Source organism: Natrix helvetica, assembly GCF_964273705.1.
Source record: "Natrix helvetica genome assembly, chromosome: 1".
Lineage (NCBI taxonomy): Eukaryota > Metazoa > Chordata > Lepidosauria > Squamata > Natricidae > Natrix > Natrix helvetica.
In genome coordinates this window covers 374,686,577-374,702,731 of record NC_138548.1, presented here as the reverse complement: position 1 = coordinate 374,702,731, position 16,155 = coordinate 374,686,577, and the positions used below count along the sequence as shown (strand labels likewise).

Genomic DNA, 16,155 nt, shown 5'->3' with positions numbered 1-16,155 from the left:
CAAATACAACACAAATATAAAAAGGCAACATTAAAAATAAAAATATGGTTTTCTGCCTGGATGGTCCTCTGTAATGAGCCGAAGGATAGAAAGGGGGAGTAGTGAGCTCCCTCCCATATTTGGGCATACCAGGGGTTGTAACACAAATACATACCTATTTCCCTGGCCTAGCTGATAAGGAAGAGAGCCTGTGGCTTAGTGGCAATTACATCAGCCTAATATGCAATACAGCCCTGGTTCGATTCTCAGTAAGGGTATGGCTAGCTGATGAGAGCTAAATAGCTTGAAATAGATCTATACCAGTCTCCCTTTATTTATTTATCAGCACAAATATATATACGCTCGCCACCTCCTGCACCTCAAAAATAATAAGACCTCCACAAAAATAAGGCCAAGTGCTTATTTTGGAGTCAAAAGAAAATAAGACCCTGTCTTTTTTTGGGGGGGGGACACAGTAGTATTGCAGGGATGCGTACAGCAAAGTATGAAACAGCAGGGCAGGTCCCTCCTTTAGACACCTTCATTATGACATTGCTGCAGGGGGACAAAACATACATTTTGCTGGATTTCTTTACCCTGCAGCAGAGCTCCAAGGTATACAAGAGTGACGCCTTTGTATGTTAAGTGCATCTGAAATACACATCCAGCGAAACAGCTGTTGTGTGATGAAGAGCAGAACTGAAATACATGCTATGAATGTGAGTGTCCTACAAGAAAAAAAAAGGAAGTTCTCAAAGTTGTGGGAAAATTGGAAAACGGTAAGGCTGCAGGCGTAGATGGTATAGCGGCAGAAATTTTCCAGTATGAAACAGGCAATCTGCTTATGTAATGGCTATGCAATTTGTTGAATGTATGTGAAGACGACATCTGTGTCAAACAATTGGAGAAATATTCCGCATTTCAAAGGGAGGGATACCGAGCAAATGCAAAAACCACAGGGGGATACATTTGGGAGTTCTCCCGAAGATGGTGCTTAGCAGAATTTGGATTGAAAAGGGCACAACAGGGGATTGTTTTTCACTCCAAAATACTCACATGCAAATTGATGGATTCCTCTATGAAGTCGGATGTGTCTATGGAAAACTGTATTCGTCCTTCCTCATTGGTTGTGTACCTGGCTGTGTATTTCACAGAAGGTCCACTAATCTCAATGCTCTTATTAGCCATTGGCACATCCATACCATCCACCAGTTTCATCTGTATGCGGGGAAAAAATTAACCCACATCCAATGTGTTAGATCGGGTAATGGATAGGCACACACAGGCTTAAAGGTAACAACAGCTCTTTATTAAGTACAACAAGTGAGAACAATCCAGCGAAGGTTGAGTCTGACAGCAGCCCTTTATAGGGAGCTGTCAGACCCTCCAACCAATAGGATTAAACCTCTGTTCCCGCCGGAACAGAGGACCTTGGTGGAAACCACTGAAGTTAAAGCAAGTATCTAACACAATGATTTTAGATTTGAACTCTCATTAAGGGCATATCTGGAGGGTCAAAAGTCAAGATGGTAGGCTGTAATCGTGCCATCAAAGCCTTGCCTGGTTTTTATGTGTGTTGCACATGTGACACTTGTTAAAAAGCGCAAGGACTTTAGATGCCCGGCCACCGTCTTGCCTTTTTTTGACTTACCTACGAATATTCATTGTTCAAGGGCCTTAACAGCTTTGTGGGTCTTCTTACGGGTCCCTCTGCCAAGCTGAGAAAGGCCAGGATTCCTGAGGGGGGGGGCTGCTAACATAGGTGAAATATTTGTAAAAAATAACCACCACCACCACCCCAAATCTCCCCCCAAATTTTAAAGGCAAAAATTATTGTGCTAAACTCCCTTGGGAAGGCCACTAAAGGAATTGTGGCAGGCTATATGTGATCTTTGGTCTATCCTTTTTTCACCCCTACCAAAATGACTACAGAATTTAGGGGCTCTTCTGTGAACTCTGGGTGGGGAGGATAGACAGCAGTTGAGGTTGTTCAGAAATGCCACCTGTTAGACTAGCATTGATGGTGTTACCTAGTTTGGATAATGAAACATTTGCAAGAAAACAACCAAGCAGAGAGCACCGAGGACCCCTCAAATGCCATCTCCTTGGACTTGGGCAAAGAGCAACTGGTTGAAAATCAATGTTCAGCTCTTCCCCACCAGTCATCTCTTTCCTGCCGCCTTACCTGCAGGAAAAGGGGGATCCCAGGCTTATAATAGGGCTCTGCGTTTTCGAAGCTCAGTTTGCTGATTGTCGAAGTGATGCTTATGGTGCTCTCCGCTGTCATTTCCACCCCTGTCAAAGAGAGGAAGCATTGAAGAAGACGGGAAAGGCTGAGGCTGTCAAGGCAACAAGGGCAGGGTGGGGTTTAGAGGATATTGCTATGCACTTCAAGTTCAGAGACTCTGACTTAGCAACAGGTGTATATAGTGAGCTCCCCCTTCAGGAGATGTGCAATTGGGACCCAGGAACCAGTCTTATCTATTATGCCCTCACCTCTTTTGGAACTGCTCTCCAGACATTAGCATTGACTCTTCCTGTTAACACTGTGTTCAAGAGGCTAAAATCTGCAGGAATAATGCTAATGCAAATTAAAGTAAATATGCATGTCCCGGGATAATATTGCAGGATCCAATCTGGGTTGGTCACTAGGACCAAAGATTTATTCTTCCAAGCTTTCTGGCTCATGCTGGAACCTATCATCAGGGTACTCTCTCTCTCTCTCTCTCTCTCTCTCTCTCTCTCTCTCTCTCTCTCTCTCTCTCTCTCTCTCTCTCTCTCTCTCTCTCTCTCTCTCTCTCTCTCTCTCATATGCATTGGGCTGCTCAATGGTTGTATTTATACAGTTCCCAGTTGTGTGTAGATTTTAGTTATTGGGGCATTAATGACTGACAATTAAGTCACTAATTTTGTTCTATATCACAGTGTGGCATATTTTTTGTATAATTTTGTAAGTGGATACGTAGAGTAAATCAGGGTAGAGTAGAGTAGAGGAATAGAACAGAACAGAACAGAACTGAACTGAACAGAACAGAACAGAACAGAATAGAATAGAATAGAATAGAATAGAATAGCTTTATTGTCACTTTGAATGTACACAAATTGGCATACATTAAAATGAAATGTTGTTGCATGCAACTCTTAAAGGGTCATCACCTCCGATATACACTACATAAATATGATAAAATAAATAAATACAGAATTATGCATATACCTACAAACTGTATGTATATTATATGACACAGAGACACAACACAGTTCAGTTCAGATGTCTACAAGTGCATGGCGAGAAAAAATAATCTTGTGAGTTTACCAAATGGATGGCATAGGGAAGAAAGCTGTTACAGAATTGGGTAGTCCTGCTAGAAATATTTCGAAACCTCCTCCCAGAGGGGAGCCACAGAAACAGACTGTAAAGTGGGTGTGTGGAGGCTCTAACAATGCTTTGAGCTCTAAGCACATAGTACTTATAAGCAGAATCCTGAACAGCGGGAAGCGAGCTTCCTATGATCTTCTCGGCTGTCCTTACCTCTTTCTGTATGGACCTTCTATCTGAGGCACTGCTGCATAGCAATATCTACTAGAAAGTGGGTTGTTTTTGTGTTACCGAAATTTATAACATTCAGTTGAAATGATATCATTGCCTTTGTATTGTACAATCTTGTAAGCTGTCTAAAGTCTAGGACTGGGTCAGATTACAAATGAATTAGATCAAATCTGGTCTGAGAGTAATACAATGATCTCCCACTCCCGTCATAGATCAAAAGATGCTGATCTATTGAAACCCCATCAACCCCCCCACCCCCCTTGTTCAGATGTCTTAGAGCTAGAAGCTCCATAGAGCAGCAGTTCTCAAACATGTTGGCCTAAGGAACCCTTTACAATCTTAAAAATGATTGAGATTATATCTATAAATATATACTGTATTAAAAATTAAAACGGAGAAGTGTTAAAGCATTCATTTATTTGACTTTCCAGACTCCCTGAAAGGGTCAATTGAGAGATCACACTTTGGGAATCATTGCACTGGCCATTCATAAACTGCCTGAATAGCACTTAGACTTATATGCCACTTCAAAGTGCTTTCCAGCCCTCTCTAAGTGGTTTACAGAGTCCACATATTGCCCCCAACTATCTGGGTCCTTATTTTATGGACCTTGGAAGGATGGAAGGTGAGTCAACTTTGAGCCTGGTGGGATTCGATCTGCCAAAATGCTGACAGCTGGTGATCAGCAGAAGTAACCTGCAGTACTGCACTCTAACCACTGCGCCATCACCACTGAAGCCCTTCAGCACAGGAAAGTTCACTGCTTCATGCAACCCGTTCTATCGGTTCACCCCTCATCCAGTTGGGAAGTTCTTCCTAAGATCTAGTCCAAGCCCCTTTCCCTGCTGCTTCCTGAAAAGATACCTGTGCCTTCCTCGGTGATCTTGCCTTCTACCTTAATGGTCTCGTCCAAATCATTTTGCCTGAGATGGAACATCTTGGTTTCTACCACCTGGGAGAAACACCCCTGCCCATTTGCCTGTAAGGGAAAGCAAAAAAATACTAAACAAGAAACCAGTGATTTTAAGGTCTGTGCTTCCTTATTTGTGGCTTTCTTCAACTAGCTGTATTCATTGGAATTGAAAGTGCATAAGTCACAGCCAGCCTGAGCTGTGCAGCTAGAGGTCATCAAATCAGCAAAGGATACTTTACAGATTACTGAAAAGAATATTCAACAGTTGAAATCCAACCAGATCTCTTGGGGAAACTACTTGCTTGCTTCAGCTCAACCTTGCCAATTTTCTCCAAGATTTGGAGAACCTTGAGGCCATCAAGTTCAACCCCCTGCTCAGGAAATTAACTCAGTTGATCCCCCAGTTACAGTGGCTTTCACTGGAATATATCTGATTCTGTCCCTATTGCTCCAATCAGTCCTCGGACGCAGAAAAAGAACTAAATTCTCTTTCCCAGGGCTAACAGGAGCAGTGAAGTGGGATCTTCAAAAGAAGAATGGAAAAGAATACTAGGATGTTGTATTTGTTTGGTTGAATGGTTGTGTATGTGAGAAAGGGAGAGAGAGAGAGAGCATGAGAGAAGGGAGAATGTATGACCCCCAAGTAATTCTGTAGGAGTCATTATAATCACCTTTCCAAAGTTGTAGGCATTGTAGGAGGAGAACTCTGTTAGTTTAAGGTGGCAAAAAAAATCAGTAGTCTAATAACCCCTTTTCTGACTTATACGTTTTGTTAAATGACATCAGCTTTCACGAACTGCAGCTTACAAAAATTACAGTCTTCTAATAAAATGTGTTAGTTGGAAGATTCCTCATTTTTTTCGAATTAGCTACATACATACCCACTGGCACTCATACAACTCCGGAATCAAGAGGAATCAAGAGACGGCTGTTAATGCAAGCACAAAATGGGGCATGGCAATATGCAGGGGTGGGAAGAATGTTTTCGATACATGGCTGATGGATATCAGTCCACCCGTTATGAAATCCATAAGAAAATCAAACAGCTCTCAGAGAAACTGCAGGAAATTTCTGAAATAGGCATGTTTTGTGTCATCTAAGTGCTTTCCACCCCGAACCACCCCAATGAGGCCGTCGAAATGATGTCCCGGTGTTTGGAGGCCGTACGGGTCTGGATGGATGACAACCGACTAAAACTCAACCCTTCCAAGACGGAGTGGCTGTGGCTTCCGGCCTCCCGGTTCAACCAGTTGCTTCCATCTCTGGCCATTGGGGGCGTGCAACTGGCCCCCATGGAACAGGTGCACAATTTGGGCGTCCTCCTAGATGCCCGGCTGTCCATGGATGACCATGTAACAGCCGTGGCAAGGAGGGCGTTCCATCAGGTTCGCCTGATGCGCCAATTGCGCCCCTTATTGGACCGGGATGCCCTACGCACAGCCACCCATGCGCTAGTGACGTCTCGCCTGGACTACTGCAATGCTCTCTACATGGGGCTTCCCTTGAGATGCACTCGGAGACTGCAGTTGGTCCAGAACGCGGCCGCGCGGGTTATTATGGGGAGGACGAGATACTCCCCTGTAACACCTCTCCTGTGCGAGCTGCACTGGCTTCCTGTGGTCTATCGAGTGCGTTTCAAGGTTTTGATTATGATCTTTAAAGCTTCATGGCACAGGACCTAGTTACATGCAGGATCGCATCCTGCCCCATACATCCCTACGACCAATCCGCTCACACAGAGAGGGACTTCTCCGGGTGCCGTCCGCCAAACAGTGTCGGGGGGCGACACCCAGGAGCAGAGCCTTCTCTGTGATGGGCCCAGCCCTATGGAATGACCTCCCCCGTGACATCAGGACTACTTCCGATCTCCGCTCCTTCCGTGTACAGTTGAAGACCCACCTCTTTCAATTATCTGGCCTGGCTCAATTGTAAATTTTTCTTATTCCTCCTAACAGTTCTTTTAAATTTTTTAAATTTTTTAAATTTTAAATTGTGTTTTACAATTGGGGTATTTTAATGGTGATTTTTAATTGTCCAATGTGATGTAATTTGTTACCTCCTCCGTGCATGTTATGTCCTGTGTATATGTAGGTTTATGTGTTTGTATACATGTTTTATGTTTTATACTCCATTGTACGCCGCCCCGAGTCCTGTCTGGAAAGGGAGCGGCTAATAAATTTAAATTTATTATTATTATTAATTTATTATTTCCCTATCACTGAAGCTGATTAATGAGACCGTGTGAACTCACTTCCTTCCTAGAGTAGCCTTCGTTCCTCTGATCAACCTCTTTAGTAGCTGGACTAACATTCCCATCTTCCAATTGGCCATGCTGGCTCAAACTAGCATGAATCAGAACTAAATAATTTTTGATGAACCGCACATCCCATTAGAACATTTTATTTGATCTGAAACATACCTCTCCACTGTATTCTTCACACAGACCCAAGTCTCTATCTGGACACGGATTATATTGCTGATAGAAACGACAGATGGTCATTTTCACCAAGCCAGGGACAGGTTTCCCATAGGTATACCTGCATCCAGAACCAAACTGATTAGAGATACAGATGAACAGACTTGGAAGTTACCTTATAGGTCTAGTTCAACACTCCACTCAAGCAGGAGACCCTACACCATTTCTGACAAATGGCAGCCCAATCTCTTCTTGAAAGTCTCAAGTGATGAAGCTCCCACAACTTCCCAAGGCAACTTCTGTTCCATTGGTTGATTGTTCTCACTGTCAGAAAGTTCCTCCTTATTTCTAGGTTGAATCTCTCCTTGGTCAGTTTCCATCCATTGTTCCTTGTCCGTCCTTCAGGTGCTTTGGAAAATCACTTGACCCCCCTCTTCTCTGTGGCAGCCCTTCAAATATTGGAAGACTGCTATCATATCTCCCCTGGTCCTTCTCTCCACTAGACTAGCCATGTCCAGCTCCTGAAACCGTTCTTCATATGTTTTAGCCTCCAGCCCCCTAATTATCTTGGTTGCTCTCCTCTGCACTTTTTCTAGAGCCTCAACATCTTTTTATAGTGCGGTGACTAAAACTGGATGCAGATCTCTAGGTGTGGTCTTACTAGGGTTTTATAGAGTGGTATTAGTACCTCACTTGATCTTGAGTGTATACCTCTGTTAATGCAGGATTGCATTGGCTTTTTTGGCTGCCGTTGCACATTGCTGGCTCACATTTAGCTGGTTGTCCACTAAGACTCCAAGATCCTTCTCACAGTAAGTTTTTGTGTGCTTTTATGATATAGAAGTGTGAAGGCTTGCCTCTTTTTGAAAACAAGGTAGTCTGCATCTGCTCGTTCTTTTGAACATTGCAACTTATTTTATCAGTATGAGAAATCCTCTTACCAGTGAGGATTGTAAATGTTGTTGCAAAGCCTTTCACCAAACATGAGACTCGTTGTTCCATCAGCATGATTGATTATGGACGCTGGTGGCAATGCTCTCCTTCTCTGACTAATGCCTTGGGCTGGACAGCACGAGACTCATGACAGAGTGAAGGCACCTATCTTGCAAATGGTGTTTCAAGGAAGGCTTGAAGCTGACAATGCATCTCATCTGGGTATTGTGCCTAAATCAATGGAAAGGGGACTAGAACATTGCATGAAGAGGAGGGAATGGGGGAATTAACAGGACATATCTTCACCCAACCCACATTTTCCTACATGTTGTAGAACAGAGGAGGAATTACCTGGTCTCCTCCTCTCCATCTCATCTCTATTCTGCTACTGTGGTGTATGTCAAAGATTTAAAACTAGAATAAGTAAAGACTACTCCCATTGGCTTTATACAAATTATGTGCAGCGTTGCTTTGAGTGACACTGGAAAATTTTGTGCCTTTCAATATACAGCCAGAGATATGTAGATAATTTTAATTCTTACCCGCTCTTCACGTTTCTCCATGTTTTTACTTTGTTTTTATCCCAATTTTGCCTATTAACTGTTTCTGATGTTTGCTGATTTGTTAAATCAATGAATGCATAGATAGATAGATAGATAGATAGATAGATAGATAGATAGATAGATAGATAGATAGATAGATTGATATAGCTAGAATAGAATTGCTGAATAGAATTTGCTAGTATAGAAATGCTGTATAGAATTGCAAGGGTTTACTCTGAACTGGATATAGGGAGTGCGAGGGGCAAAAAATGGAAATTACCCCTATACATCATTTTCCAACACCTGGCTTCTAAAAAGTTGTCATGTCTTGTCACCATCTTGACCCTTTGATACCCTCCCCATGTTCCCACCCCAAAGAAAGGTGCTTGCGATAAGACAGATATCCAGGGAGAAGTCCTCCATTCTCCCTTTGCCCCCAAAATAAAGAAACAAAACCTTATTAGAACTCACCTCCCACAAATGGTCACTTCAAATGTTGTGGCTAGAACTGTGATTTTCTCTGGTACCTTCACCACAACTTCAAATTTGGGTAATACTAAAAAGAGGAGAGAAATGTCAACTCTAAAGGAGAACTTCATATACTCTTCAAACCATGCAAAGTCCTGTTTTGCTATCTTATAATATTAAAATGGTGTTGAACCTTAGCTGAAAATTACGAGCCTCTCTAAAAGCTAACCCAGTGTCAGAATTAAACATACATCATGTAAATTTATTGAGTCTTTTCTGCCATAGCTGGTCGCAAACCTAGCTTTGGGTTCTCTTCCTAGGCAAAATGGAGATACAGATGCTAAGGTAATGTTTCTCTGTTTCAGCAACTTTAAGATGTGTGGACTTCAACTCCCAGAATTCCCACTCCACACAAATTAAAGTGCTGGCTAGGGAAGGCTGAGAGTTAAGTCCATCTATATATTACAAAAACCCTCTGGTTTCTTTGTCCGTGAATAATCTTCAACTGTGTAAAGCAGTGCACCATATGGCAGAAAAAAAAATTGAATCAACTTACTTCGAATGGACTAAATTAAAGATTGTGTCCAAAATCCAGGGCCTATTATTCCTGCAGGATTGAAATTTGGCAAACTAACAACAGATTCAAGACCATCATAGTCAGCTGCAGTCACGTGTTCATTATTTCCATTACCTCCTGCCCATTTTCCACAAAAAAAAAAATCCAATGGGGAAGCTGGCGGGAAGTCGGAAGTCATTCCCAATCCTATTGCTTTTTTGCCTTCCCTTGATCATTCTGTTACTCAGTTGAGATAAGGAAATATCTCTGAAACAATGACCCAGTGAGCCGGAGGTTGTCTAGCGTAACTTCAAGTACTGGCTGGGGAATCCTGACAATTGAGTTTACATATCTTAAAACTGGTGCTCTTGAGAAACATTGTGCTGAGTCAATATTCGGAAATCCAGGAGCCTTGTTCAACACAAGAAGAATCCCTCTTGTGGTCACAAGTTCATTCCAAGAATGCTGTGTAGAAGATCCATAAATATCTCTTCTATTTCATTTATGAAAACATTCATACAGAGAGATTGATAGGAATACAATCAGTACCCAATTCTACTCAGGGTTCACAAGTACGCCTCATCCTTCTTACCATATTCTTTCACTTCAAATGGGTAATGAGCAATCTCGTTGAAGGGTTTTTCTACCATCAATTTGTAGGTGCCTAAGACAGGCTCCGAAGACAGGGGGAATGCCAGCTGGACGAGGCCCATGCTAAGCTTAACATCATTCCACTGGAACACACGGTTGTTCCTGGGGTCCTGTCAGTCACAAAAAATGCAAACACGAGAGCTTTTGGTGTTGATAGAACACTTAATGCCCCATCCCATCCTCTGGTCAATCTTCCTCCAATTTTTCTGATTCTGGGAATTATAATTAACCAATTCTTAAACAATTCACATGAAGATTGTTCTGTTATTCTGTTGGCTGCACAAATACATTTCCAACTCTTGTTCAGCTGCTGTCAAGCTGCTTTGCCTTAAATTTGCTGCGGGCCAATAGAAAAGCTGGTGCCTCACTCGGATTGCACTGTCTCCAGAGAAGGGAACTTGCTAGGAATGGAGAACAGACGCCGACAGACAGATGTTTTGCAGAGATCAAAAGGAAAACTCTTAGATTTGGCTTTGTGGATAGATAAAGCCATCACAATCACACAAATGGAAGGCCTTGCATCCTCGTCAGATGTCCTCCAAAAACATGGGCTGAAAATATTGGGAATCCTCACACAAGATCTTGTAAAGTCAAGTGTTTGGGGAAATGAATCCTTTCTAAAGCCTTAGGAACCAGACCAGCTGTGAGGCAGTTGGTATATAATAGGGCAGTGATGGCGAACCTTTTTTGGCTTGCGTGCCACAAGTGGGGGAAGCGCAGGGGAGTCGTGTGCGGGCGTGCCACACCCATAATGCAATGCGCGACACCCCCCCCGGAGCCCCTCCGGAGGCTTCAGGGACCGTCCGGAGGCTTCCCTGATGCCTTTGGAGCGCTCAAAACGACCCTCTGAGCAAACCGGAAGTCACTTCCGGATTGCTCAAGGGTCGTTTTAAGCATTCCGAAGGCTTCAGGGAAGCCTCCGGACGGTCCCTGAAGCCTCCGGGGGGGGGGGGGGCAGGAGGCTCTTTTCGCCCTCCCCAGGCTCCTATAAAGCCTCTGGAGCCTGGGGAGGGTGAAAAATGGCTTTTAAAAGGGTGAAATAAGCTGGCCAGCGCGTGCATGCGTGCTGGCCAGCTGACAGGGCAGCACTTCGTGTGCCCTGACAAATGGCTCCGTGTGCCACCTGTGGCACACGTGCCATAGGTTCGCCATCACTGTAATAGGGGGCATGTGGGTGTAAATAAAAATCAGGTTTCACAGCAGGCAAAGCTGTGAAAAAGAAATCTTTTTTTAAAAAAAATTGGATCCATGACTCTGCCTTCATTCACTCATAACCAATTGACTCATTAAAAAAAAATTACACACACACACACACTTTTCTTATCTGCACTTCCCTAACAAGAAAAATAGAGCCTCTTTTTCCATCTGGAAGCCCCCTTGGCACTTCTCCTAGTTTGCAACCAATCTTATCAGAGAACTTTACCTGGTCAATGACATTATCTCTTGATTTCGCAACAGAGACAGAAAAAAAAGAGAGCATTCCAGTTGTAAAATGAAACCTATTAGGTCTTTGAGGCTGCTAGGAGGGGGTAAAAACAGCTTAAGACCAGATAGCGAAGGTGCGATAATAGGTTTTGCAGTCTTCAGAAGTGCAGATGAGTGTGGCAGTCATCACACAGACAAGAAGTAAGACTTTCTTGAGAAGATAAGACTGTGATTAGCAACTTTAAGATGTATGGTCTTCAACTCCCAGAATTCCCCAGCCAGTCAACTCTGGGAGTTGAAGTCCACACATCTTTACGTTATCAAGATTGAGAAACACTGAGCTATGGAATATTAGCACTGGTTGGTAAGTTGGTTGATTGGTTACTTACTTACTTACTGTCAAATGGCCATCCAATCCAACAAGAAATACTTGAGAGGGAGACCACCAGGAAATTCCACTGGACTAAAAAGTCAAAAAAACGCTTGGAGCAAAGGAATAGCAAACCACTTTTGTATTGCTGATGTTAGCCGAGTTGGAAATGGCTATTATCTTGATAGGAAATGTTAGGGCTATAAATTCAATTAAGATGTCTAAAAAAAAAGATTCCAGGAAATCGTGTGCATACTTCTGCCAAGAAAACTACCTGGACCTGTCCAGGATTGGATCAAATTAGTTTCTGGATGGAAAACCCCTAGGAAATTGTTAAGCTTAAAATGGACAAGGAATTTAAAAAAAAAAAAATTCTGGAAGAAGACCATGGCAACTTACTTAGGTATGGTTGCTAATAACATTACCTGGGCAATGAGTCCAGGTGAACACCAAGAGCCACTGGCAGATTTAATTCAGTTCTACTCTTAATTTGTGGAGATATGTAAATAATAAAAATATTAAAATGTTCCAGTCTTTGAGAGGTTGCCATAAAGAGGCAACTTATTTCCAAAGCACCAGAAGGCAAGACAAAGCAATGGATGGAAACTAACCAAGGAGAGAAGCAACCTAGAATTAAGGAGAAACTTCCTAACAGAACAATTAACTAATGGGACGACTTGCCCTAAGAAGTTGTAGGTACTTCATCCCTGGAGGTTTTAAAGAAAAGATTGGACAGTCACTTGTCTCCTTCTTGGGGGTTGGACTAGAAGACAATGAAGGCCCCTTCCAGTTTATATTCTGATTGAAACTATTGAGGACCAGAGGATGAAAAACTGGAAATTGTTTGCTCTTCTCTTTTCTAACCAGTTGAAACCCAAAGCAATGAACTGGGGTTGCCAAATTCCCAGAACTTGAAACCCTATCACTCAATCATTAACTGATGTGGGTAGATTTGGAAATCCTATTTCACCCCAATCAGAATAGAGAGGTACTGCCCCCTCCTTCAAAGTACTTCTGACTATATCTCTTGGTTAAAAAAATATATGCAATGATGGTTAATATTTAAAACCTTTTTCTCCCCACTTCCAACCCTGTAGTAAATCATATTTAAAAAATCTATTTGTTCTAGATAACCTAAGGCCGTGATGACGAACCTATGGCACAGAGGCCACAGGTGGCACGCGTACCCATATTGGTGGGTATGTGAGCTCAGCTCCAGCGTCCATGCCTTCGGACCTCCTGGGCCCACCAGAAGTCAAGAAACAGACTGTTTTCAGCCTCCAGGGGGGTGGGGAAGCCTGCTTTCACCCTCCCCAGGCTCCTAGAATGGTTCTAGGGGGTGGGCACATAGAATTATGGGTGTGGGCATGCGTTCGCACAACCCCCCATTCTCCCCCCACTTTTGGCACGCGATTCCGAAAAGGTTAGCCACCACTGACCTAAGGGAACAATGGCGCCCGCAATCTGACTAGATTGTATCACATTACAACAACTCATTCTGGAGAAGAAAATCAAATTCCGAAGCATCCACAAAAATATACTTGTACTATCAACTAGAAATTAAACTTTAATTCAAATCATAAAAAATATACATTCAGTTCTTAAAAACGAAAACAGAACTTCGTGGAACTGAGCTGAGTTCACAGCCCTTCCAGATAAAAGTCCATCCCTGGTTATCCACTGCCCTCCCCAAATTTCTTCATTTCCATAGGATAATGCAAGTTTTGTTCCATTGACTTAAGGTCAATGTTTAAGTCCCAATGACTTAGAGTTCATGCTCTGATACGACAGCATGATGGGGAAAAAAATCAAGGCCAGCCAAAATAGTTAGATTTCCTGGAAGATATGATAAAATACCATCCATTATCCCTAATCACATAACATCATAGCCAGCAGCTACATTTCTAATGATAGGTTTAGTGCAGGAGAACTCCCAAATTGTCCGTTAAGCCTATCATAATGGTGACTTCAAGTGATCATTTTCGCATTATTACTAACCTCCAGAAAGTATCGTAGAACACTTTGAAGGAATGGGATTCCAGGATGATCAGTATGACAGAATTATACTCTGGGAATATCTATTACTAATTTTTTTGCATGGAGTCAGAAACACCCAGCCACTTCCAGATTGAAAGGATATCACCATTGCCCTGGAGACACCCAGTTGGGGGTCTCCTTTTATGTCCCCGGAGGGATGCGGTGGCTCAGTGACTAAGATGCTGAGCTTGTCGATCAGAAAGATCAGCAGTTATTAGAATTAATACAGTGCAGGAGGCGGAAGCCTTCATTAAAAAGAATTTTCCCCTCCTAGAGGAAGAACATAGCGAAGGTAGTGGAAAGGACAGCAAAGTGCAAGATAAGAAGGGGGGAGGCGAGGCTTCCTCTGGGGACAGGGAGGAAGGAGCAATATCGAAAAGGCTCAGATCACAAAAATAAAAGTATTTGAAATAATAGCAATTGGTGATACTCTAGAAAGTGACAAAGGAAAATGAATGAACACATGGTTGACAATATAGAATAAGACCTTGTTTTCTGCTTATCTTTTATATTTTGTTTTTAAGATTGTAAAAATTGTGAGTTTTGGATGGGTTTCTATCACTAGTGTGGGAGCTGCCAAAACTTTTTGTATCCCTTTCCCCATATATGTATAAAAACCAATAAAAAAATTTGAAAAAAAAAAAAGGTCAGCAGTTCAGTAGTTTGAATCCCTAAGCGCTGCAAAATGGGGTGAGCTCCCTTACCTGTCCCAGCTTCTGCCAACCTAGCAATTCGAAAGCACGTTAAAAATACAAGTAGAAAAATAGGAACCACCTTTGGTGGGAAGGTAACAGCGCTCTGTGGGCCTTTGGCATTTAGTCATGCTGGCCACATGATGATGGAGTTGTCTCTTGGAAAAAAAAACACCTTTGTTTATTGTTGCTCACTTATGGATTGAGAATTTGCCAGACCAAAGCACTTACCTGCATAACTACCAGATACACAGGTAGTCTTTGACTTACAACCATTCATTTAGTGAAACAAAGGACTAATGACCAATTTTCACACTTACAACCATTGTAACATCTCAATGGTTGTGATCAAAACTCAGGCAATCGGCAACAGGCATGTATGTATGACACATACAATGTCCTGGGATTGTACGGTCACTATTCGTGATTTTCCATGTCAGCTTCTGAGATGCGAAGTCCGTGGGGAAGCCAGGTTCACTTAACGGCCACATGATTCACTTAATAGTTGTGGCCAAAAGAAATGTCATAAAATAGGGCAAATCACTTGGCAACTGTCTTGCTCAGCAATAGAAATTTTGGGCTCATGGTCATAAATTGAGGATTGCCTGTAATCTGCAAAATAGGCGGAATCCCCTTTGCTCTCTTTCTGCAAACCAGAGATTCCAAGCGCCTTTGCCTCTTCGCTTGCTGGGAAACGGCCCCTCCCTCCCTCCCTCTGGCCTACATTCCAATGGTCCAGTCACTTTTCCACAAAGCTAAATACAGGTAATCCTTGATTTACAACCAAGGATCGCTTAGCAACCATTCCAAGTTACTTCAGGCTACCTACAATTGAAATTCAAAGTTCTAACAGTTGCCCCCTTGTCACCTAACCAGGCATTCGGCTCACAGGTGGATTTACAGCCATTTGCAGAGTCCCAGTCACGTGACTGCATTTTACGACAGTTTTGTCAAAAAGAAAAATGGCACTTACTCCTGGTTATCTACAAAACCGCACCCAAAGCAAATCATTGGTTCACTTAACAACTGCCATTAAAAAAAAGGTTGTAAAATCAGGTCAGTCACGGTCTCCTTTTGCAACTGATATGATTTAAAATCAGGGTGGTAAGTTCAATTACTGTCATTAGTCGACTAGTTTTATACAGTTAAACTTTGTGGCACCCTAGTCGATGTCTCTCATTGGTCTGGTGAAAAACATTATGAAAACTCAGGGTTTGGTTTTCAAGCCAGTTGAGGGTCTACCCTGATAGAATGTCTTCGAGCCCTTATTTTATTAGCTTGTAAATCAGAATCATATCTGTTGCAATGCTACTATCTACTGAAAATGTTCCCTGATGTAAAAATAAGCATCATCTGACAAAACCTGTTGACAAATGCATGCTGGCCTCAGGTAAATTATGGCACTGTTTTTAAGTGGCATAACATCATTTTTATGACCTACGGGAGAATCTTCACAGGCATATTTGTACACAAACGTATAATTTTGGCTTATATAATACTGCCTTTCCAGAAATTTCCTTGTCAATTTTGATACCTAATTGATTGATCTGTCTTTTCCTGAAGAAGCAGATATTTGCCCTCTTCCAATTTTTGACAATTTACTCATTTTCCAGAATTTCTTAAAGC

General features: G+C 42.4%; 2 protein-coding genes across 2 annotated transcripts in view; both read right to left on the bottom strand.

The window, feature by feature from the left end:
* Positions 1-16,155, bottom strand: part of LOC309383785 (vomeronasal type-2 receptor 26-like) — a 261,853-nt gene that overhangs the window by 104,025 nt on the left and 141,673 nt on the right. The gene's annotated exons all lie outside the window — the stretch shown is intronic.
* Positions 1-16,155, bottom strand: part of LOC309383752 (alpha-2-macroglobulin-like) — a 90,992-nt gene that overhangs the window by 64,067 nt on the left and 10,770 nt on the right. Inside the window, exons 6-11 of the mRNA XM_081936592.1 lie at positions 9,947-10,115; positions 8,802-8,886; positions 6,859-6,976; positions 4,391-4,505; positions 2,165-2,274; positions 1,036-1,197 (exon numbers count right to left, since the gene is read on the bottom strand). Coding sequence (XP_081792718.1) covers positions 1,036-1,197; positions 2,165-2,274; positions 4,391-4,505; positions 6,859-6,976; positions 8,802-8,886; positions 9,947-10,115 — 759 coding nt within the window. The remainder of the gene's footprint in view (positions 1-1,035; positions 1,198-2,164; positions 2,275-4,390; positions 4,506-6,858; positions 6,977-8,801; positions 8,887-9,946; positions 10,116-16,155) is intronic.